Source organism: Rattus norvegicus, chromosome 5, assembly GCF_021556685.1.
Source record: "Rattus norvegicus strain SHRSP/BbbUtx chromosome 5, alternate assembly SHRSP_T2T, whole genome shotgun sequence".
NCBI classification, from domain to species: domain Eukaryota; kingdom Metazoa; phylum Chordata; class Mammalia; order Rodentia; family Muridae; genus Rattus; species Rattus norvegicus.
The window spans coordinates 108,329,154-108,354,465 of NC_141538.1; the positions used below are offsets into that span (position 1 = coordinate 108,329,154).

General features: G+C 40.3%; 1 protein-coding gene across 7 annotated transcripts in view; it reads left to right on the top strand.

Moving 5' to 3' along the window:
• Positions 1 to 25,312, top strand: part of Focad (focadhesin) — a 330,597-nt gene that overhangs the window by 128,327 nt on the left and 176,958 nt on the right. For all 7 annotated transcript variants that reach the window (XR_015619711.1, XR_015619712.1, XR_015619713.1 and 4 more), the window contains 4 exon segments: positions 17,594 to 17,698; positions 18,181 to 18,282; positions 18,815 to 18,945; positions 21,690 to 21,816. Coding sequence is in view for 4 of the 7 variants with exons in the window: in XM_087549044.1 (XP_087405170.1) it covers positions 17,594 to 17,698; positions 18,181 to 18,282; positions 18,815 to 18,945; positions 21,690 to 21,816 (465 nt within the window). In the remaining 3 variants the exon portion in view is untranslated.

Here is a 25,312-nt window from a genome sequence, read left to right on the forward strand (position 1 = left end):
TTTAAGAGTCTTTGATTACATACGGTATACAGGAAAGATTATGTGAATTCAGGTTTCAGTTCTGCTTGGAAACTGTGTTGATTGGTAAATATTTTATGAAATATTTTTTAGAACTGAGTAAACAGTTATTGATCTGAGGTGTTTATAACATAGTCATTAATGTAGGGACTGTGGCTCCTTTCCCATGGCTAATATTCAGCACTATTTGTCTGTTTATTCATAGTTTATCACCACTTTGAAATTTTCTGCCTTTTAGCTAGATGATGCAGGTTAGCTTTTTATGGGAACAATAAAATTGTTAGGGATAGCATTGCAAGTAATTTGAATACATTTTGTGTTTTGCTAATTTTGAAGTCAAGTAGCTGACATTTCCTCCGTTTCTTATTTGGTTTCAGTGCCTTTCTTTTCCTCCTTCCCTTTAAAGCTTTCTTCCTTTATTGCCCAAAAGCTATGGACCAGTTAGAGTGGTGTGAATAGGGATATAAATTCTATTGGATTTCTCAGTGCCTGCTTTTGTTATAGGTATTTTGATGGGTTCATTAAAGCATATCAGTTGAAGTGGGGGCAGGGAAGAAAACAGAGTTCAGGAAAGGAAATATATTGTCAGCTGGAATAATACATAGATATTTGAGCTTCACCTGGAAATAAAAATAATTTTGTAGAACGGGAGATAGAAACCCTTTGTCAGGCTGCTAATGAGAGGCTTGACCTAGCTGCTGCAGAGGCAGCATCTTTGGGGATGATGAGAGATGCAAAATGCACTGTTGCTAAGCAACTCTCTTGGCTGCCTTTGGAGCAGGTTCATATGTGCTAAGAGCTAATGAATCCTTGTGTCTGCTCTTTGAAAATGCTCAAAAAAGCCAATGAAGACATTCCCAGACATTTACCATTTATAAGTACTGAACCTTTCTTGCCATGTCATCTACTCATTAAAAATTAAATTGACCATTTAGTGTGTACTGCACATTGCTTTATTTTCCAAGCTGGACAGGGTTTGAGTCCTATATAAATATGTTTTCACAAAGGAGCTCAATAAAAATGACTTAGCTTTGGTCTGCTACTTATGTTGTTGTATGTGAAGAATTTAGTTGGAGTATCTCATTCTCCTTTTCCCCCTTTAAAGTCCAGAACACTCCTCTTTGCTTAGATATTTTTGAAACCATGCTATTGGCACAGATTATTCAGCTCAATGCCATTGTCTCCGAAGACTCTAACAATCTAGAAACTAGTAAATATTTTTAAGGGCCTTATCTAGCCACCCCACCCCACCCCCACCCATGAGTATTAAACAAAACAAAGGAGGCAGGAGTAAGAGTGAGAGACTGAGGATGAATCCTGGATTCAGTACTGAATCTAAGTTCTTGGAATCTCTAGCAGCCTCTGATGACTTCTTGGGAGTGCTGTGAGGATGGACACAGGGATCACTGTGAGGGGCATGCAAGTTATCTCTCTCTCTCTCTCTCTCTCTCTCTCTCTCTCTCTCTCTCGCTCTCGCTCTCTCTCTCTCTCTCTCTCTCTCTCTCTCTCTCTCTCTCTCTCTCTCTCTCCTGTTCTTGTTTTTGCTTTTTTGCACTGAATTCCAGCTGATTTGCCATTCAACAGGAACTTAGTGTTACTGGAGTGGCTACCTTAGTCAGTTTACTTAGTATTTTCATAAGACATGAAGGCCCTTCCAGATCTGTTTTATATTTTACTCTTACAGGACATCTCAATTAAGGTGGCTATGTTTCTAGTGTTTACTTTACCCATGTTGTATGACAGACTTTTCCTGTAGCGATACAACATACACATCTCCTCACCCCAAAAGGGAACCCATGATAGGCCAAAGTATTGACTGCACCCAACTCCAACGCGGTGAGCCAGTGAGCATCTACTGGGCTTCCTAACAGGAGTGTCCATGAACACTTACTTGGAAATCAGCAATGACTCAAAAGCAGCTGCATCTCTCAAAAGCCCAACTCCAACACTGGTGATGCCTCACGAAAGCTGCAACCCCAGAGATGTCCTTACAGCCTTCAGGCAGCTGACACAGTCATGTGATTTCTGGGCAACTTAGATACCCCCCTCCCCCGTGACTCTTTCCCGACATGTGTTTACTTTCAGTGTCTTATGAGCCTCCTCCTCCTCCTTGGAGGGAAGGTCTCTATTCAGAGGAAAGTGCCAGGCAACAAGTTACAGATCACGATGAGCGCTTGGTCAAACTGTGTAGAGCCACTGAAAACTCCCAGTGTTTGCTCATCCTCATCATAAATGGAGAATGTGTGTTTAGAATACGCTTTAATATTGATTTATCCTGTCTAAGAGTACAGACTAGAAACTTAATGGTCAGGAACCGGTGTGTGTGTGTGTGTGTGTGTGTGTGTGTGTGTGTGTGTGTGTGTGTTGAAAAAAATTCATTTCTTTTAAGGCAGAATCCTCCTATGAAGCCCAGACTATCCTTAAACTTGGGAACTGAGGTGGTCAGGGTTTTCTGAAGGGAAAGAACCAATATAATGAATATTTATTATATAAAAGATAAGTTAGGTTAGCTTTCACAGTAGAGGCATAAACTAGGGTGTTGCTTATTCACTGGAGAGGCAGAGAACCCTACATCTGCACAGTTCACAGAACAGGATGCTTCAGCTATCTCAGCCCAACTCTGAAGGCCTGGGGCATTACTGCACAGCTAGGGGCTGGTTTTCTGCTCAAGTCGGAAAGACAGAGAAACCTGGTTCTGATAGTAGCAAAAGATGGCAGGAATGGGAGCAATGGGTCAGATGATGCTTTCCCCATCAGGAAGCAAGAGAAGCAGCCGTGCTGGCCGCCCCTGCTGGGGGAGGGTCTTCTTGAGTTCATCATGCCCAGAGGTGCTGGAACGGATCTGCCCACACCTGTGGCTCTTTATGTAATTCCTGATCCAGTAAAGTTGACGGTGAAGATGGATGGAACATGAAGACCTTCCTGATGTACAATGTCCCTCATGTTGCTGGGATTACAGGCATGCAGCACCGTCACAGGCAGATAATAACTGCCAAAGTATGGCATTCAGAATGCCACCCAGAGCATGCTAGAATGCTGGTGAGTCTTTTTTTTTTTTTTCTTTTTTCTTTTCTTCGACAGATCTACATTTTCTAAGGCTTTTTCAATTTAAAATTCTTCTTGAGTACATTTCAGCCCATATTGATAAGTACTTGATATATTATGGTCCTGAGCAAATACAGGAAAAGGAGCACAGTTCCTGTGTGCAATGTACATCATTTTTCGCTGTTGTGAGTGAGTAACTAGGTCTGAGAGTAGACCAAAGTAAACGCAGGGCTAAAGTTAGAACAGCAAATAGTAATTAGAGTAATTTCTTCCTAAAAGGATCAAAACTGGACTCCCTAAACACTATTTTTCCTGGCTGTAAAGGTTGTGGGTTGAAGTCCTAGGTTATAAGAAAGAAGGAGTCTGTCCTAGACAGGTTTTCTATTCCTGCGCAAAATATCATGACCAAGAAGCAAGTATGGGAGGAAGGGAATTATTCAGCTTCCACTTCCACATTGCTTTTCATCACCAAAGGAAGTCAGGACTGGAACTCACATAGGGCAGGAACCTGGAGGTAGGAGCTGATGCAGAGGCCATGGAAGGATGCTGCCTACTAGATTGCTTCCCTTGACTTGTTCGACTTGCATTCTTTTTTTTTTTTTTTTTTTATCTTTATTAACTTGGGTATTTCTTATTTACATTTTGATTGTTATTCCTTTTCCTGGTTTCCGGGCCAAATGCTCAAATTACTTTAGATGCACAGAACACATGAAACTCAAGAAGGATGACCAGAATACGGATGCTTTACTCCTTCTTTAAAAGGGGAACAAGAAAACCCTTGGCAGGGAATAGGGAGGCAAAGTTTAGAACAGAGGCAGAAGGAACACCCATTCAGAGCCTGCCCCACATGTGGCCCATACATATCCAGCCACCAAACTAGGTAAGATGGATGAACCAAAGAAGTGCAGGCTGACAGGAACCGGATGTAGATCTCTCCTGAGAGCTACAGCCAGAATACAGCAAATACATAGGCGAATGCCATCAACTTGCATTCTTATAGAATCCAGGACCACCAGCTCAGGGATGGCACCACTCAAAATGATTACTAATTGAGAAATGCCTTACAGCTGGATCCATGGAGGCATTTCCTCAGGGGAGGCTCCTTTCTCTGTGATAACTCCAGCTTGTGTCAAGTTGACACACAAACCCCGCCAGTACAGAGTCTATGCAAAGTAATGCAGGGCATAGAACGTGATGCACCTTGGAAAAATCCAAGATGAAGACAGAGAAGCAGGAACATGTTCCCAGTACAGCTGTCATCCATGTGAGGAAGCTCTTGTATCGTCCTCTGCTTCCTTCTCATCCATTCTGTCTGCCCTGGTCATTGAGAGCTCAGGGCAACCCTATCTGTTGTGGAAGGAAACTTGGCGGATTGAAGCAGAGGTCATAGAGGAGTGTTGCTTACTGCCTTGTTCCCCATGGCTTGCTCAGCCTGCTTCTTGAATCTCAAAGGCCCAACAGCCCAGAGTGGGCAGAACCCTTCCATGTGAATCATTAATTAAGAAAATGCCCTACAGACTTTCCTGCAGGCCATCAGAGGAGACATTTTTCAGTTGAAGTTCCTTGTCTCAGATGAGCATAGCTTGTGCCACATTGACAAAAACGATCCAACCCAGAACTTCAGTTGTTCGTTTGCTGTTACAGCACAATATCTGGTGCTTCTCTGCTTACCTCAGCCTGTCAGACAGCATTGCTTGGTATAACTTTCTGTTTTGTTGCTAGTCTTCTGTAGTTGGTGTTGTCCTGACACATCTAATTCTTTTGAATTTGAATTTGGTTAGTGTGACTGGGGAACACAAGATTTAATTTTAATTAGTTAAATCTTAAATTTGGGCAATAGATTCTCAGACTTGTAGAATCTGTCCCTCCCCTGTGAGGATGGCAGTAATTTTCTTAGTTGCTTGCTATTTTGCATGCTTCCAAGACTATCTTGAATTTTTTTTTGTTCTATTATACTTTATGTCCCCAGTAACATACTTGCTTTGCATTTGTCTTCAGAGTTGACTTTGAGGTCGTGGTGATGGGTTCTCTAACTGTAAAGCACTTGTGAGCATAGGGCAGCAGGGGCTGTCTCTTGTCCTTTTGTTATTGAGTCACTCACAGATCGTTTTACTCACTCACCATAACATTTAAAGCAAGGCTGGGCATGGTAGCGCATGCTTTTAATCCCCACAAACTAGCCTTGAACATAGGTCCACCTGCCTCTGCCTTCCTAGTGCTGGGATGAAAGGCAATGTCACCATGGCCAGAATATTCTGCTTTCTTAATGTCTTCAAAAAAAAAAAAAACCCTTGCATTTATCCATCTATTAATAATAACAACTATTATTTGTATATGGGGATATGGGTGAATATTATATATGTCACAACCCACTTAAATGGAGGCTAGAGGTCAACTGTGTAGAGTTTGTTAGAGTTTGTTTTCTCATACATCTTTATGTGGGCTCTGGGGATCAAAGTCTTTAATCTACTAAGCAATATCACTGCCATCAACTTTAAAAAAAAGATAATATTTATTTATAATTTCATGTATATGGGTGTTTTGCCTGCATATATGGACTTGACCCATGAGTGGAATGTCTTTAGGGGCAAGAAGAAGGCATAGGGTTACCTGAATCTGGAGTTAAGGGTGGGTATGAGCTGCTGTGGCTTTGTGGGTGCCAAGAACTGAACCTAGGTCCCCTGGAAGAGCATGTAGTCATAACCATTCAGCTATTCTTTAGCTCCCCAGCCCGACACTATTTTTCATAAAATGGAACTCTATTTCTCTGTGTATGATGCTACGATGCATGTGCTTAATCGTGTATTATGTGTGCGTGCTTATGTTTGTGTGCATGCACGTGTACCACAGTTTGTATATGGAGGTCAGAGGGCAATCACAAGGCATTGGTCCTTGCCTTCTGCTTTGATTGAAGTGGGATCTGTTTGCTGTTCACTGCTGTGTTTGACAGGGCAGCCAGGGCATGAGCCTCTGAGGACTCTCTTGTCGCCCCCTCCCATTTCACTGTAGATAACTGGGTTTATATAGACTGCTCCTCTACTCAGCTGTATAGTACATGTGTACTCTGGATTTAAACTCAGCTCCTTAAGTTAGGCCAGAAAACACTTTCCTCACCAAACCATCTACCTGCAGGCCTCACGCAATTTTTTTTTTTTAAAGAAAAACATATAGAGAGATCTTGAGTCTGAGGGGTCCTCAGGACTTACACAGAAGTTTAGTGATTTGGTAGAAGAACTCACATAACTCAGTGTGTCTGCGATCTGTTATAGAGTAACAGAATAAAATATAAAATAAGTGAGAAAATTGACTCATGGGATTGATTACTGTGGAGATCAGACAAATTAGTCCTCTGCCCCTAATTCCTCCAGCACAGGGTCTGATGGAAGTCATGCAGTGTCTTGTTGGGTGTGTATGAGAATCTTGGGGGTATGAAGGCACTGTTTAGGCTGCTTAGGTGAGGAGTTCTGTACATTGCTATTATTCAGGTTTTCTTAATTAAACGACAGTGGGAACGACCCCCAAATTCATTTGCCAGCACCTTACCCAAGGGCAGCCTTGCAAGAAGGCTTTTCCATAGAAGCTGGCTTCTTGCATTAATTCTTTATGGCACAAATGTATACTTAAGTGTTAATTTGGTTAATTTGGGCTGTTCTAATTTTTAACATAGTAGAGCTGAAATAAGTAATTGCAAGCTCCATTCTTTTTCTCAGAAAATTTTTTTTGTTTTTTATTTGAGACAAGGTTTTTGTAACCCATAAATGGTATGATGGTCACAGCATTGGCCAGGATGGCCTCATACTCATGGCAAGTCTACAGACCTCCGATTGCTAAATTAAAAGCACAGACTACTGTGCCTGGCCTTTTCATATTTAAGTGTACACATTAGCATCTCGCAAGTGTGGTATTATACTTCCTCCTCTTCCTCTTGTCATCTCCTCCCTCCATGTTCAGTGTTCTCCACTCCCCTCTGCCTGTGTCCTATTGCTTGAGGGAAGTGTATGATCTACTGATCTTTCCAGCCACTGGAAGTAGAGTTTGAAACTTTGTCTTTAGAAGCAGTCTTATTACACCCCAGAATTATGTGACCATTTTGCTATATCCTTCTATTGCATAATTTGAATCTACATCAAAACTTTAATATCCAATAGTCAGTTGTCTGATAATTTGCAGTTGTAAACAGTAATGAGATTGAATGTTCTTATAGTTCCTGCTGACTTTTTATGTGCACATGTTTATATGTGGGGAGGTACATATGGGCATGTGGAGGCCAGAGGTCAGACTTGTCTTTGTCAGCCACTTTGAGTTATTGCAGCAAGGTCTCTCTCTGAACCTGGAGCCCACTCGTTTGCCTAGAATGGATTTTGTATAAGCCTCAGGTCCTCTCCAGACTCTGCGTCGCCATGCTGATAGTGTGTTTCTGTGCCATCTGACATTTTCCCACGGTTGGTGGGGCTTGAACTTAGTTCTCCATCCTTATTCTTGCATGACAAGCACTTTACCAACCAAGCCATCTCCCTGGATCCTTGTTACTATCTTTTTTTGTTTGTTTCCAAGTTTTCCGTTTATGTGTTTTCCCATTTTGGATTTGGGTAGGAAGTGTATAGTAAGAAAGTTTACCATTTTTTCTTGGAATATTCGTGCGTGTGTGTGTGTGTCTGTCTGTCCATCCATGTGTTCATTTGTATGCACATGGGTGCATTTACTACAGTGTACTTTTAGAAGACAGGGAACAATCTGCATAGTAGGGTATTTCTTTTCGTCTTTATGTGAGTTCCTGGGGTTGAACTCAGTTTACCAGGCTAATCTGCATCTTCCTGGCCAGGTGATTGGGTTTATTCCTTTTGCTGGCTGTTGTTCTTAATCCATATCAATTCTCACCCAGATCATTTCTATCTGGAGTGGCTCTCAAAGGCCTACTTGTTAAAGGCCTGGTTGCCCCTGTGATACCACTGGAAGTGTTGAAGCCTAGAAAAGGAGTGCTTGGAAGGTTGAAGTAGGTTATTGGATTGCCCTTGAAGGGATAGGGAGCCATCCTGCCCTTTTTCACTTTGTTTTCTGGTGGCTATGAGGTGGACAGACATCCTTGACTACAGATTCCTGCCATCATGTACTGTACTTTATACATCCATAGTGACAGGGCCAGGTGGCCATGAACTAAATCTCTGAAGCTATGAGCCAAAACAAACCTGTTCTCATTAAATTGATTGGCAGAGGCATTTTGCCACACAGCAGAGACTATCATACTCTAAGAAGGCTTTCATTGTTAATGCTCAGTCAGTTCTTACCTGTCCCAGGAGCACGCTCGCATTCACCTTACATTTTTCTAAATTCTTTAAAATGATTCATTAGGTATAATTCCTAAAACCATGTGGAATTTTTTTTTCTTGTTGGTTTACCCTTCCCTGCTAGCTAATTGGTTTTTCTAAACCATCCATTGATTAATTTATCACCCACCCCATCATGCTCCTGCCATTGATGCGAGCGTCAGCTTCCTAATGCTCATTTCATCTCTAGTCTGATGATTTGCCCTGAAGCAGAAGATGATGCAAGATAAGGGCATCCAGATCTGTTTCCCGTCATTTCTTAACAGCAGTTTACAGTGTTCACTTCAGGCAAGACACCCAGTTTCCACCATTGCTCATTGCTTCCAGAGATTGATATCAGCTGCACCCCCACCCCCATGTTCCTGGTGGTTTTTTTCTTCTTTAGAAAGTTACTGTTACTTCAGTCTTTGTTTCAATCTTGGTTACTGTAACGTTTTGATCAGGTCAATGTTTACTGTTAATCCTGGGGGTTAAGACCTTATAGATTCACTTATGAGGTGTAAAGTTCCATTTCCAAGTCATTATCATTGAAGTGGGGAAGAAAGGCTTTGGAGCACGACTTGCCTGTTAGCAACTGTACTGACCCTGTCTTCTCTTTCCCACTGCTGAGGTGGGGAGTAGCACCTTTCTTACATGGTTAGCATAAGGTTAAGTTACACTGTTAATCTCTGCTGACGTTTTAATACCTGGGAAGTTGACTTGACTCTCACGGTTTCCTTGAGCAACCTCTCTCTCTCTCTCTCTCTCTCTCTCTTTTGTACTAAAATCAAGATATGGATTTCCTCCGGTTTTAGTATGTAGTTGCTCACTTCATTGTATATACAGAGTTATATCTCATTGCACAGTGTTTACACTCTAGGTTCTGTTTCTGACAGAAAACCCTTTTCCAGGGACACACAAGTAGCAAGATGACTGTCTGTAATGGAGGAGAAATCCTCATGCTCTACATCACTTAGAGGCTACTGGCCTTTAACTTCACTTCTACCAATCAGTTCTCCAATGATTAGGAGCTCACACGGTAGAAAGTAAAAGCTGTATTTGTTCATGGAAGGAAATTAACACCTTCAGGAATTCAGTTATCAAAGTGTTAGCAACTGGCAGAGTTAAAGTTTATTATAGTACCTTTTCTTCTTCAGTAGTTACATTTTCACAATGAGGTCAGACACTTTGATGGTTTAAATTTCTTGTCATATTTTTGTGTGTCTGTAGACCCTTTGATGCTAAGAGATGGTCAGCAGTCAGAAGGTAGTAAGCCTTCCCAGGAAGTCACATTTGTTTTGGGGCTAGCCAGCATATCTCAAACTCCTCCACTGATCCACTACCAAAATTCACCTCCCTGTAATGTGCAGCCATTCTTGGAGCTGCTGCACTGTTGACTTTATTTTCTGATATATTGGGAAATTTACATTTCAAATCTGAGTGCGTCTGCTTTTGACACAACTGTACCCTTTATCTGACAGGTACAATTTTCTGGTTCCATGTTAATTTGATTATCCTACTGTTAAGTACTTTACTTTGCAAATGGTTCGCTTTTAAGACCCATTTGTAGAGCAAACGATTGCAGCATTGTCACAGGATCCACTTTGCTCACAGGAATTCAGGCACCTGGAGAAGTTTCGGGATCCTTTAGGCAGAAATGAATCTGTATGTAAGGTATGAGGGTGACGAGGTGAAAATATGACATTGCTGACCTTGTAGGGCTCAATGGCAGCCACAAAGGTCTCAGAACTAGATTGCTTTGACATAGTTCTCACCTCTATTGGAGCTCCAGTTTGTCACCTGAAATATGCTATAGTGTGTGCAGGAGATGGATAGCGTTACGTCACTTGTTCTTGGAGAAGTCACTACAGATCAGGCACACAAGCTAGATTAGAATAAGGCTAGAGAGCTATAGCCCATAGAAAGATGATTGTCTGGTCTGTTTGTTGGTCTGTCTTTTTCTTCTCTTAACCTCAGATGACTGCCAAAGGCTAAACAGCACAACCAGTTCGACCATCAGTTTTCAACCTGAGGGTCCCTGTGTGAAATCAAGTTTTTCCTCCTGGCTCCAGGCTTTGAGAACAATGACTCTGAGACTCAAGTACTTTTTGCAGATACCCAGAGCACAAACTTTGGCTATTTCCTTAGTAGAATGTAAGTCATTATGTAATTTACTCTAGTCTAAGTTCTAGCACATAGCTGGTTACCTCTCACCAGCTCCTGGACTTCTGACCTCCTCCATGTTCCCTGGGCCAGTGCCTTGCTTGGCTCTGTGTCAGAAAGTTTTCTGCCTTTGGGATGTCCCACCTTCTATTCCACTCTTTCCTATGGGCCCCAGGATTTTTTATTTACAAGCAATGCGACCATACAGTACACAGAGATTCTGCATCACTGTCCATCTCGGGTGGGAGGGTCGAGCGGTGTGGGGTGGGGTGGGGTGATGGGGTGTCGAGTGTGGTTGTACAGCTGCTATCCTGAATCTCAGTATTCTGTATATATTTGGTATTTACATTATGGTTTGTAACAGAAGCAAAATTGAAGTTATAAAGTAGCAACAAAATAATTTTATGATTGGGTTATCACAACACGAGGAACAGTATTTAAAGTGTTGCAGCATTGGGAAGGTGGAGAGCCAGTGCTTAAGACTATTTGCTTAATGATGGTGTTGTGATGTAACTATAATTGAATCTCAGAGGAGTAAAATTATACCACATTTACCTTACTTTTGATGTCTACAGACTTCTTATATGTGGAGGAAATAATTAACTTTTCACTACCTATCAGTGGACTGCTTTCCAATGAATTACTTAAGCAGTAAGCAGTGCTATAATTAGAAACGTCAGGTAATTGAGGAAGAAGGAATTAATTAATCTTAAAAAGCCTAATTGTATATAATGTCCTTTTTTTGGTAGAGTGATTTGTGTGTGTGGGGGTAGGGGGTGGAGGTATGTCTGTGCACGCTTGTGTGACCCAGATTTATAGCTCCTGGGTTGGAGGGATTTTGTTGCCTCATTTTCTCCAGCAGTTGGGAGTATACATGTGTCATACAACATCCAACTAAGGTGAAGAGGTTTGTTTTTAAGATTTCAGTTTATGTGTCTGCGTGTTTTCCTGCATATATGTATGTACATCATGTACACGGCTTGGTGGCCAAGGAAGTCAGTCTGGATTTAGAGTTACTGGTAATCGTGATCTGCCATGTGGGTGCTGGGAACTGAACCCAGTCCTCTGCAAAGACAAGTGTTTTTAACCACCGAGCCATCTCTCCAACCCCTCAAATGAAGGATTTTTAAAAAGGCCCTTTAAGTATTAAAATTCTTAGATTCATTTCTGCCTATGCCTATAGACACAACTCAAGTACATTACCATTTTTTTGTAACATAAAATTTGTGTTTTACCTTTTCATTTATAGTCTTGTGCATATTTATTATTTGATAGTCTTTGAGAAGTGGCAAAGAAACTTGCACACATAGAATTTAGGTCCACATTTCACAGGGCTAAGTTTTAGGCAAAACTGGACCAGCATTTGCTCAATTCCAAGGTGTAGAAACCTGTGTAAGAAAGCCGTGGGCTTACTGTGGAGTGTGGGTGGAGCAGGGTGCAGATGCTCTTCTCACCAGGTGACCTGGGAGAAATGGTGGCAGGAACTGTGTTCAAAGAGATGCACTTAAAAGCAAGGGCGTGAAGGGAATGCCCCTACTGTGTGCACAGTACCTCTGTGGGGAAGGCGAAGGCCAGCGAGGAAGTCCTAGCTCTTTTCAGGTGAGCACAGGCGCTGAGACTCCTCACCAGGTGCCCTCCCTCTCTGGACTTGTATTTGCTTAGGCTGACTGTATACATCGCCTCTGGCTTCTTTTGCTTTAATGCTAGAAATGGGTAGTGCTTTGTTCACACCACCCCTGAACTCTGCTGCGACTCCCCTGGTTCCCCATGCAGGTCTTTGGAATGCCCTTTGATCGTGGGTCAGCACAGGGATTCGAATAAAACATGAATCATCAGTGCACTTTGTGGTGCTTTTGCCTGGTGTCTGTGACACCAGTTGGAAAGTAGAAGAGAAATAGACACTGTTGTGTCTGCTTCCCTCTTCTGTTGGATGATTACCTTGTTCTTCGATCCTTTTCCCTGGTAATTTTCTATTTATGTGTTTATTGGTATATTTTCATTTTAGTGATAGCCATGCCTCTCCTCTCTTAAGAAAGAGAACTAGTTATAAGCATTATAAAGTCTCATATTTGATGACTGATATTGTAACAAAGCACTTACATTGTAATCGGTAAGTAAATAGTGCTGCTTGTGATTTTTACTATAGAGCTATCTGTAAGAGTGTGTGTGTGTGTGTGTGTGTGTGTGTGTGTGTGTGTGTCCCCTATTGAAGGCTTGGCAGCATGTATATTTTTCCTGGAATTGGAGTTAAATTATTATATTTCAATTTTAATGTTCTTGATTCCAGGGAAATGCAGGATTGTGTTTCACTTGAGGGTTTGGTTTTTTTTTTTTTTTTTTTTTTTTACCTTTTTAATGGCAGAAGGTTCATATAACTCCATATTCCTGTAATAGACAGTCTAAAATCTTTGTTTCTTGTTACTGTGCCATAAAAGAATAGATGAGTATATTGAGACACGAATTCTCATCATTCTCTGGCTACTAATAAATGAAGATTCCTATGGGTTTCAATTTTATCATACAGAAAATAAAATAGTTAAATTAAATGAACTTGACAAAGCATAAAGTCTTTCTGACTTTTTGCCTTTCCTTTTTTGAGATGTGGACTGCTGTTAGCCCTGACTGTTCTGGGACTTACCCTATATCCCAGACTGGCCTCAAACTGATGGAAAGCCATCTGCCTGGGCCTCTGCATGCTGGGTACAAAGGCAGGATCATGATGACCAGCCTTTCTTACTCTTAACAAACGAATCCATGATTCTTTTTTTCTTGGTTAAAAAGATCAGCAGTGGGGTTTGGGATTTAGCTCAGTGGTAGAGCGCTTGCCCAGGAAGCACAAGGCCCTGGGTTCGGTCCCCAGCTCCAAAAAAAAAAAAGATCAGCAGTGTGAAATCTTTCTCAACTAAGTCAACAGTGTGAAATCTATCTCAACGGATTTCTAAGTATAATATTGTATAATATTGCTAACTATATGAACGTTGTTATACGGTAGATATTTATACAATACATATAATGTTGTGCAACACTGCAAACTAAAAATTGCTGTACAGTAGATTGCAAGTGTATTCTCATTGCTGATTACTGATGTTCTGTCTCTACAGAGCAGCGCTCTCTCACATTTCCTTCCCATATCAGCTAGGAGCTACTATTACTTTTTGCTGGCCTCTTTTGTTACTTTATTTCAGTGGATTACATGGTATTTGTTCTTTGTGCCTGGCTTGCTTCTCTAAGCAGAATTCCTCAAGGCTCAGCTAAGTTGTCCGTGTGATAGGGTTACTTCTCTTTGAAGGCAGAGTAGTACAGGCAGCACTGTGTCCCTCCACCCATCCATTGATGGCCTTGGTTGACATCTAGGTTGTCTCTGTTGTGAATAATTGTGAATTATGATTGTGGATAATGCTGCAGTGATTATGAGTTTGTAAATATCTTCTTGAAGTTCTCCTCTTGCTTGTTATGGACAAATGCTAAGAAGTAAGTTTACTAGATCATATATTAGTTTTATTTATTGTTTTTTTCAACTTTTGAATTTGTTGGTTTAAAAACAATAACTTTTTTTGTTGCTTGATGTTTTTGGCCATTCTGACTGTCTCTTGATCACCACTTGTGTAGAGTGTCTCTGCTCTCAGCCCTGTGCCTTTGGCTCTCAAGTCAGTGTCCTGCAGCATTTACACAGCTGGACCTTGCTGTCTGTCCACTGAGCTGCTTTGTCTTTTGGGTGGAGCTGAACCCCTTAACCTTAAGTGAAGTTAGTAGTGTGACAGAACTTGCAGTTGCCAACTGCTTCCGGTCTGTCTGGTAGCTTTTTGCTACACATCTTTTGCTACTTTTTTGTTTGTTTTTCTGTGTTTATTCTTGCATTGGTTCTTTGCTTTCTTTCGTGTATTTTTATGATTATTTTCTTTACAGTTACCAAGGGCATCAAATAAAACATCATTTAGGTGCAGCAGTCTTTTTCAGCTGATAATTTGTGTACATAAATGCCAGTCAATATATAAACCCTGCTCTTTATTTTTTTAACATTACCTTTATTGTGTCTATTTATATATTTCATAGCTACAGTATTTATGTTTTTGCCTTCTAACTCATTTAATAGAATTAAAAGATATATATATATGGTGCAGCAAACTGGAGCAGCTGCTAAAGATGCTGTGACCAAGCCTGCTGGTCTGAGTTTGATCCTTTAGAATGAGAGCACTTTTGCTTTAGTTTAAGCTCTGATCTTCACACATGCATGGTGGCATTCCTTCCTTTATCTCCTAATAAATAAATGCAAAAAATTGTGTTTTATATGATAAATGTCTCATTACCATAATATAGGATTTTGACTGTCTATGTATTTACTTTTCAAGTGAACTTTAGAGTTTTCTGTGTTTCTGTGGTGCTGTCTAGCATACTTGCTTTTCATTTACAACAGGTCTCGTTAACATTTCCTTTTAGACAGGTTTAGTGCTGTTCTCATTCAAGCTTTTCTATATCGGAGAATACATAGTATATATTCTACCTACATGGCTACTTAACTTGGGTCATTATGTCTTTTTTTACCCCCAATTTATATATATATATATATATATATATATATATATATATATATATCCTACAATTTGGGATATGTCTTTTTTCTCCAATTATATTTTTATTAATTAATCTTTTTTTATACATCCCAAATATTGCCCCCTCCTGGTACCCCTCCCATAGCTCTTACCCTTATTCCCCCGCCCTGTTGCCTCTGAGAGGATGTACCAGTAGTGTATCTTTCCTCCCTCGGGCATCAAGTCTCTGTAGGATTAGGCACATTCTCTCCTCTGAGGCCAGACAAGGCAGCCCTCTGCTACATACGTGCTGAGGGAGACCCACAGTGTCCGCTCGTCAGCTACCATGACTTAAGGATGACAGAGATGATGTAGAATAGCCAGTGTAAACATCTGACTTTTTTTTGGGTGGAAGCAGACAGAAAAGGCTGATGTTTCCTGAGGTCTAAGGCTCTTAAAGCAGCTCTACTTTTAGGGCATAAATACAGCATTTTATTTCTCTACTGACAGTATAATTAAGACATTTGTTTAAAAGCCACATGATTAAATACACTGTTTTATAAAATGCACTAAACACTCTGATTGCCATTCTCAGAACTAAGGATCTGTCAGAGTGCCCTGGTAGAAACCGTTACACAGCACATAATTGATTGAGACCCGTGGAAGGCAATCTAAGATAACCTTTTGTTTTTAATTAAAACGGGAAATAAGAAGCCAGTTCAAAAAATTGTCTTCCTTCATTTGTCCAGGCGGAGAGCAATGGAGTCTCTGTGCCGGCGAAGCCCTATAACCTGTGAAACTCCTTAGGAATTCTGGCGGTGTACCGTGAGCTTATAGCCAGCACAGCTCAGGCACTGCCGCGATACACATGGCAAGGATCATTAGCAGACTAATATTTTAGCTGTCACACGTTTTCGTGGTAGGGGTAAAAGGACATTCTTCCTTCCTGAAATTAAAGTCAATGCCTTCTAAGAGGCTTAGAAGAAACCAGTAAATAAAGGATTCAAGCCGTTGAAATGTCGAGGACTAGGTTTTTGGATTACACTTTGGCCTATTAAGCTAAGGCTTGGACTATATAAAGAATCACACGTTACTTTAGGGAGAGTTTTTTCATGCTCTTTTGAGACAGCATGATGTTTTTGTTTTGTTTGTTTGTTTGTTTGACTGTTTTTGTCTGGCAGACTTTAAGTCCCTGTAGAGCCCTGGTTGGCCCCAACCTCTAGTCCTGAGTGTCTGAACCTGCATTCCTCCTCCGCAGTGTCCTTAGTGCTGTGATTGTCGTATGCCACTGTGCCCAGCTGTTTTGTTTGTTTTGTGTTTTGCAAAATTAAAAGTTTTTTTTACAGCTATAATGAAATTACATCTTTTCTGTCCTTCTTTGTCCTTCCTCGACTTTCTCATGCTCCCTACTCTCAAACTCGTGTCTTACTTTCCCTTTGTTATTATTACATATATATGTGTATAAATATATGACTACAACCTGCTATGTCTGTTTTGTGTTGTTAGTATGTGTATGGTTTCAGGACTGATTATTGGATAAACAATTAAGGGACTCATCCCTAGGAAAAGTGAATTTTCTCTCTCATTAGCCATTATTTGCTTATGGTTCCTTCTCTCTGGATAGACCCTTGTGAGATCCCCTTTCCACAGTAACATGTGTGCTGACATTGCCCTGCAGGGGAGTTTAGGCAGTGATCCTAGGTGAAGTTTCTCTGTCATTTTGAGAAGATACGCTCACAGCAGATTTTCTGGGAATCTGCCTCCTCGATTCATTCTGCCCACCCCACCCTTCCTGTTTCCGAGATGTGGGTAGAAAAGTTGTTTTCTGGATGTATCCGCTGGGGCTGGGCACATTGCAATCACCCGTTCTCCATTTTTCACGAGTTGTGTCTTTTTGTCACATTCTCTGTCTACTCTGTCTATAGACATTTGAGGTTGTTTTAGCTTTCAACCTCCTTTGCTTTTAGGACTAGTACCCAACCAAGTAATTTTAGCTGGGATTTCACTGAATGGAGTCAGTGTGGGAAATACTACCTTAACATTTATTCTCATGACCAATGAATACATTGTTTTTTTTTTTTTTCCATTTTATTTTGTAATGCATGGAGATAGAAACAAGGGCTTATAGAGACATGTTAAACTACTCACCTCCTTTGTAGGACCCTGATTTTAATTATTTCACATGAGAATAACCTAAGTGGATATATCTCTGTGTGGAGTTATTTCCTGTTTGTGTAGCTTAAGTGTTAACTGTCTGAACTATAAATTTCTTGTGGATAGCCTATATATTAACTTCCTTATTATTTGGTGTCATAGTTGTTTAAGAAATGCAGATTTTAACTCTTGTTTGGAAGTTCATTATAATAGATTTGGAATGTAAGTGTTAATATGAAATTGCCATTAATAACAAATAGGACATTTCTAATCCTTCTAATTCATCCACAGCCATACTACTGCTTTGAAAAATAAGAGGTGGGCTTGGTTTGTAGAGTTCAGACCATGGCCTAATTTACATGTCCTTTAAATTTGTCTTAGGTACCACATCTGATTCCAGTTCTGATGTTCAAATTGGGGAGACCCTTAGACCCTGTATCATATAATCATATATTATATACTTTGCCCACACTTGGTGTTCACAAGGTTAGTATATCACTTGACTAGTGTTTTAGGGGGTGGGGAGAGAAACCTAAATATTTGGTACTTATCTCTACTTCATATATTACTTGACTAACTTTTTAGTGGGAGGAGAAGGGTAGAAACCTAAATGCTTGCTCTTGATTTCTATTTCCTATTATGAAATTTTAGGAACTCATTTTTCTAAGATTATTTCTTGCCCCTTTATTTTTGTTTTATAGTAGATAATGTCTACGGATAAATTTATTACAGTATGTAAAAATTCATTTAAATCCCTAAATGTCTGTTTTCACATTTGCTGTTAGGCCTCTTGTTCCCCAGATTGCTGATTAGTTCCTCCCCAAGCTACCTCCCTTGTTCTCAGAAGATGGGGAAGAGTTATGCAAGCTTACACTCCAGTTTTTACTTGAAACAAAGACTTTAAAATGCGGTTTGCAACCTTGAGGTTGCCTTTCTCCATGAAAACCGTTTCCTTAATACTTTTCCAGGTATGCGTAGGGCAGATTCTGCGGGTGATTCAACTGCTGGGGACCACACCACGACTAAGAGCTGTCACGTTACGCCTGTTGACATCTCTGTGGGAAAAGCAGGTAAGCCCAGCTATACACTTGTTGCATATTAAACGTGTTCCTTCCTCTGAAGAACAATAACTATGTGACAGAGCTGCTCAGATTTAGTAATAGTCCCATCAACGACTACCTCGACAGATTTTGATTTATTGTGGTGTACTTGATCTGTAAAACAGTCACTTCTGTTTGACTCAGAAATTAAGAACATAAAATAATCTTATTGCACTACTTCTGACATTTATTTCTCCATTTGTTTGATAAAGTAATAGAAATAAACTTGTGATTAGAGGCTTTATAGAAAGGGTGTGATCTGGCTACTTGTTTTCTAGGATGAACAGTGCACAGGTCTGTAAGGAAAACCTCTATAATCAGAGCAGCATTATTCTCTGCTGATTAGCAGAGATACATTATAATTTCCAAATGCAAATGCAGATTTGGAGGTGAAAATGCTGCATAAAAGATAATGGTTATTCAGCTCGAATTAGCAAATTATCTGTCTCTCTCTCTCTCTCTCTCTCTTTTTTTTTTTTTTTTCGTGAAATGATTTTATTAGGATCGTGTGTACCCTGAACTGCAGCGCTTCATGGCCATGTCTGATGCACCCTCTCTCTCTGTGGGCAAGGAGCTGCAGTGGGAGAAACTGATTGCAAAAGCTGCATCCATCAGAGACATATGTAAACAGAGGTAAGATAACTTCTTCAGGATGCATGCAGTGACAGGGTACTTTTCGCTTAACTGTTCCTCTTTCTTTTTATAATACAGAAGGATACATTATTTTTCAAAAGCAAGTATGTTTTGGGTAATAATTTAATATTTTAGTAACATGCTATATGTTGCTGTAATGTCACAATATATAGGATGACATATTTTTTCTTCTTCTGTATATAAATGCCTGACAACTAAGCAGTTGACTGTGGTCATAAACAATTCTTTGTTTTGCTTTTGATTTGTGGTCTTACTGGGTAACTCAGACTGACCTTGAACTCATAATCTTCCTGTTTCAGCTTCTTAATGGCTGAGATTACAGATGTGTGCCGCAGTACAACACTTAGGCCAGATTCTTGTAAGCACTTAGTAGGAACGGCCTAATTGTGACTTGTATGGTATTATATACAGTATAGGATAGCAAGAGAAAAAATGGTGTTGAATTTCCTTTTATCCTCTAGTCTTTTAGGAAAACATGATGACAAAGAACTGACTGCTAGTCTAGATTAATTGAAGAGCTAAGGTTGGAACAACATAGGCAAAGCTACCATTGCTTAAATTTCTTCTTTTCCCCCCACTTGAATGGGGCCAAGTAAAACTGTGAAGAGGAACTAGATTGGGTGCATTTGATGTAACTTCTGGTTCAGTAGCTTCATACTCATGCCAGGCTGTGGCATTGTAGTCTGTGGACATACTGTTCTTCTGTCCAGGACCCCAGTGTAAAGGATGTGTCCCGTTGGTGTGCAGGAGGTAGACACCACTGTTGATTGCATGGGTCATTCCTGTTCCCAGTAAGAGTTTGTGTCAGAATGTGTAAGAATAGAAACCTTAGCACTTCTGTCTCTTTTCTCAGCCTGTGTACAAAAGAGAAAGAGCGGGCTATGGTACAAAAAAGCCAGACTTACTTAACTCAAGACCCGTGTGTCTGGATGTTATTAAAATCTTGGCATGGAACAAATTTCAGACACAAGTTCTTAGCCGACATTCTTATTTTCCAGGAAGGTTGAGGTGCAGGGAAGATTGGCCATCAGACTAGATCAGTCTTGAGGTCCAGGGAAGGTTGGCCATCAGACTACATCAGTCTTGAGGTGCAGGGAAGGTTGGCCATCAGACTACATCAGTCTTGAGAACTTACTCATGGGCCTTGCTTTCCTCTCCTCACATATATCAGTTTCCCTCCCAGCTTTGGAAAATCTCTTCCTTTTGTGGGACAGTGAGCCAGAAGAACCTTGTCAGGCAATTTCATTTATTGACAGTTTGTTAGTTAGAGAACGGACCTTGTGTCCTTGAGACTTTCAGAGAGTAGATGTGACCAATTGTTCGGTTAAACACATTCTGGGGGTGGCACAGTGTATGCAGAAGAGGTAGGTAGGGAGGGCAAAGGACATGGGTGGATGAAGCCTGGTGTGGGATAGTTATCCCTTGTATTAGTATATTTATTATCATGGTGATGATAAATATATTTACCACTTTTAGTGTCATGATCATGAATCATCTGATCTTCAGTGTCTGCTTTCATACTCACTATCTGATGTCAGAACAACCAGCAGACAGAAATAGCTTTGCCTTTTCCTATAATCTTTATAAAGATTGTCCATTAATTTATCATTGTTAAAAATGTGGGAATGATTGCAGGAGCTAGACACCACAAGGAGACCCACAGAGTCAACTAACCTGGGCCCATGGGTGCTCATATGAACTGAACCACTAACTAAAGAACATGCAGGAGCTGGACCTAGGCCCTCCATACATGTAACGGATGCATAGCTTGGTCTTTCTATGGGTCTCTTAACCACTGGAGCAGGGGCTGTCTCTGACTCTTTTGCCTGTCTTGGGATCCCTTTGCCCCAGCTAGGCTGCCTTGTCTGGCCTCAGTCAGAGAGAATCTGCCTAGCCCTGCTGTGACTTGATATGCATGGGGATGGGAAGTGTTCCCTTTTCTGAGGAGAAAGAGAAGGTAGAATTCGGGGAGGGAGTGTGAGGGTTGGACTGGGAAGAGAGGAGGAAGTGGGGCTGTGATCCAGATGTAAAGTGAATAAATACATTAATGAAAAATTTGCCAATTCTGCCAACAGGATTTATGACTTAAAGAATGAAACTCATTGGAAAGTGCCTTCTTCAGTGTTGCCTAGGTAGCTCAGTGGGTACAGGGTTGCAGTACAAGCATGAGAACCTGAGTTTGGATCCCCAGTGCCCATATAAAAGCTGAGCACGTTGGTTAAGTCTTAAATGCAACAGTAGAGGAGTGGAGAGAGTTGGACCCCTGGAATCTCCTGGCTACGCAGATAGTCTAGCTGGAAAAGTAAGGCCCAGGTCCAGTGACAGACCTTGTTTGAAAAATAAAAGGCAAAGAGTAATGAAGAAAGACACCAGATATCAACCTTTGGCCTCCATGTGTGTCTGCATAGACAAGTAAATCTCCAGAAGAAATGGTACCCATATACACGTGTGTGCCTGTGCATATGCATGTGCACATGTGTATGTGCATGAATTTGTAACAGTATCTTCATTTTTTAACTGCTGTATAAAATAAGCATTAATTTGCAGCAGAAATGATAATATAAAGATCTTGAAGATCAAATGCTGTTAGTATTTAAGGGTGAATCTCTAGTAGGTACATGGGATTTAAAAAAAGAATTAATACCTTTATTATAGTCAAAAGATTTGGGGATGATAGTGACTTCTTGGCTCTAATTTTGATTTGAAACTGTCATTTGTCGTAGGCCCTATCAGCATGGTGCAGACATGCTGGCAGCCATTTCTCAGGTGTTGAACGAATGCACCAAGCCTGATCAAGCTTCTCCAGCTGCTTTGGTGTTACAAGGTCTTCATGCACTCTGCCAGGCTGAGGTAGGCATTTCTGAAATGTTCAGAATAATTCTTCAGCTATTTTACAAGGATGTAAGATCAAATTTGAGTAAGCGAACATTTCAGGATTAATTCTAAGATTTCCTTTTGTTGGGGGTGAGGGGAGTGGAGGAGGAGAGTAGAACAGGATTGCTATGCACACGTGTTTTTTCCTGAGGAGATTTTGGTTCATCAGCTTGAAACTCTACAGAGACCCTACTTTTTGGTTTGTGTTTGGTCTTGGTTTTTGTTCTGTCGAGTGGGTATTTATGGAGCTGTTGAATGTGTTTCCTTTTTAATTTTTTTGATTAAAGAATTTTAGCTAAGGCAAAGGAGTAGCCATAGGTCAGTGGTACTTGTGTACTCCGAATAAATCATGATGGACCTGAAGACTGGCAAAGGGATCACTCCTTCCTGGTGACGCTTAGATCTGCCAGATGGGGAAGAGGAGGCTTGCAAATTATTGCCTGAAGTCTAGAGTGTTCCCAGAGTGACCATATATCCAAGAGAATCTTTACTGTTTTGAACAAATACGATAATCACATCAAAGATCATTCGTCTAACCAGTGTTTTTGACAAAGTGAATGTGCACACTGCAGAGTCTAAGGGAATAAGAACTCTCCTAGGGTTGTAGGTAATCATGGTTGTTGTTGTTGTTGTTGACAATGATGATGATGAAAATTGCTATAAGACAAACAACAACAAAACCCAGCCTTTATCAGTTTCTATGCATGTTTCCAACAGTTGCACTATAGGAATTAGCAGGAAAATAAACCTCAGAGAGACATTTACTCAGAGTCTTGGTTTGAGAGTAGTTTATGCTGTTGTGAACACTCCTTTCTTCAGACCGTGATAGAGTCCCTGTTCAGTAAAGGATGTGTCCTCAAGATGACTCTGTCAAATCTACTGACCTGCAGTTGGAAAGCTGTTAGACCTTCACAAAACTGGTATAGCATCGATGGTTCAATGAACTTACAGACTTCTATTTTCTTTCCTTTTTTTAAAAAAAAAATTGGATATTTTATTTATTTACATTTTCCTCTGGAAACCCTCTATCCCATTCTCTCTCTCCCTGCTTCTATGAGGGTGCTCCCACACCCACCTGTCCACCTACTCCTGCTTCACTGCTCTGGCATTCCTCTACACTGGGGCATTGAGCCTTCCCTGGACCAAGGGCCTCTCCTCCCATTGATGCTAGACAAGGCCATCCTCTGCTACATATGTGGCTGGAGCCATGAGTCCCTCCATGTGTATTTTTTGGTTGGTGGCTTGGACAATTTTCTTTTGCTTCAATTGGTCATTGGGACACACTACTTTACCAATTATATTTTCTCAATAAAAAGCTAGATCTTATCATTAAACTTTTTTATCAACAGCGTCAGAAAACAATGTGTCATATATATTCACCTCCAGAAAAGATCATTTTTTGCCCCTTTGAAGTAATTTCTTTAAATTTTCATCCCAATTATCTTTTTTCTAACAAAATACTAACAAATCATTTTGTTCCTCTAATTTCATTGTTTCCCACCTCACTCATCCTCTGTGGTTAGTATAAGGCTCAACTGTATTAATGCTTACCTTTTAGGAGATGCTAATTCGTCAAGAGTTTTCTTGACCCATTTATCGAAGATATCATTACTAACCACAGTTAGTACTTAAAGTAGAAAGCACACTGTGACAGAGGACATCTTTGTCTCTAGGCAGTGGTGAAATGTACTTCATAAGCACTCACTGCTGCTGGAATATGTCCTTTGGTTGATTCACTTAACATTGTAATTTCCAAATGCAAAGGCAGGATTAATTCACTTTTCATATTTATGCTTCAGATGGAGAAAAACGAAGAGTGTATTCAGAGAGAGCCTGGTCTAATATTGCCCACACTGGTGCTGTCTAGATGTTGGACTTGCCCCGGGTTAGTTAGTATCTAGTTACGTAGAGTGTCTCAAAGAGGTTCTGAATAGTTCTTTGCTCTTTTCCCTGACACCCACATATTTGTGGTATCTTTTCCCTCATTACTAAAGTTCCATTTCCCTCATTGCATACTTAAATGGCACCAAGTAGAATCGATGAATACTTAGCCCTGAATCCATTCTCCGACCCAAACCATTACTTACAAATACAGTTCTGAGCCCACTAGAGAACCATCTTTTCTTGCTTCTCACTGTTCTTCCTAGAGCAGCGGGTCTCAATATTTCTAATGCCATGACCCTTTAATACAGTTCCTCTGAATTATAGTTGGTGAGTCCCAACTACAAAATTACTTCATTATTACTACTTCATAACTGCATTGCTACTGTTATGTATCATGATGTAAAAATATGTTATGCAGTATACTTGATTCAACTGCGAAAGGGGCTGAGACTCACAGGCTGAGAACCACGGCACTGAGGCACGTTGTCCAGGTGTCTCATCAAATGAAGCTCATCTCTTAGTTTTCTTCTAAGGTAAAAGAGTTATTCTTTCTCCTTAAGTCTCTTTACTCTTATCATCATGTAGTCTAAATATCACATCCAATTTTAAGTCAAAACTTTTCTTTAAAAAAAAAAAAAACCTTCATTTGACTGAAACTAGCTGCATTGGCTCACACCGTTAACCCCAGCTCGGGAGGCAGAGTTTGTACTGCTTGGTTCTAGTGTGAGTTCCAGGACAGCTAGGGTTACTCAGAGAAACCCTGTCTTCAAAAACAAAAACACAAGCACAAATAAACAAACAAAAATTAAGAAAGAAATGAAATCTGATAGGTTATGAATCCAGTATGTGTAGTCTAACACTAGCAGTTAGTGTCCTTAAGTCATGCTTGGCAGCAAGAAGAGAATTAATAAATCATAGAACTATGCCATCAACCAGTTAACTTCTTATTGTTTTGTGTGTGTGGTAAATGTTTTATTTTGTTATCCTTTATTGCCTATGTATTCCTTGTGTAGAGTATAAAATTTGATCAATGAATAAACTACATGCCATGTTTTCTTCATAAATATCTCAAATGTCCTGGGGTGTTTTGTTTGTTGTAACTCTATTATTGTTAGTTTTGGTAATAACCATGCCTTATTGATATTTAGTACTGGATAGCTTCTAGATAAGTAGGAATGGCCTCCATTTTGATGGTAGTTTTCTCTCTTTTTGTCCTGTGTAAGACTTTTTATACTTTCTGTGTTTTCATGGTGAGTTTGCTGCTGTTCTGTCCTGTGATGTATGCTAAAGTCACAACAGTTATTCAGTTCAGCCTCTCTTCCTAGGCCATATTTAATATTTACTATGTTGGGGCTAGTTTTTTTCTTTTGGGTCGGTGTGCTACCCTCAGAAGTCAACATTCATTCCCCGAGGCCATTTATTCTGTTTTCTAATTGGTAACATGTGTGAAATACTGGTGTGATCACCAGGTTCAAGAATGGACATATTCAGCATAGTTATGAATCTGTTTCCCAGAAGCATTTGGTCATGATTTGTCTGTCTTTTACTCTTTAGGTCTTTAACTATCAAATATCATTAGGAGTATAGA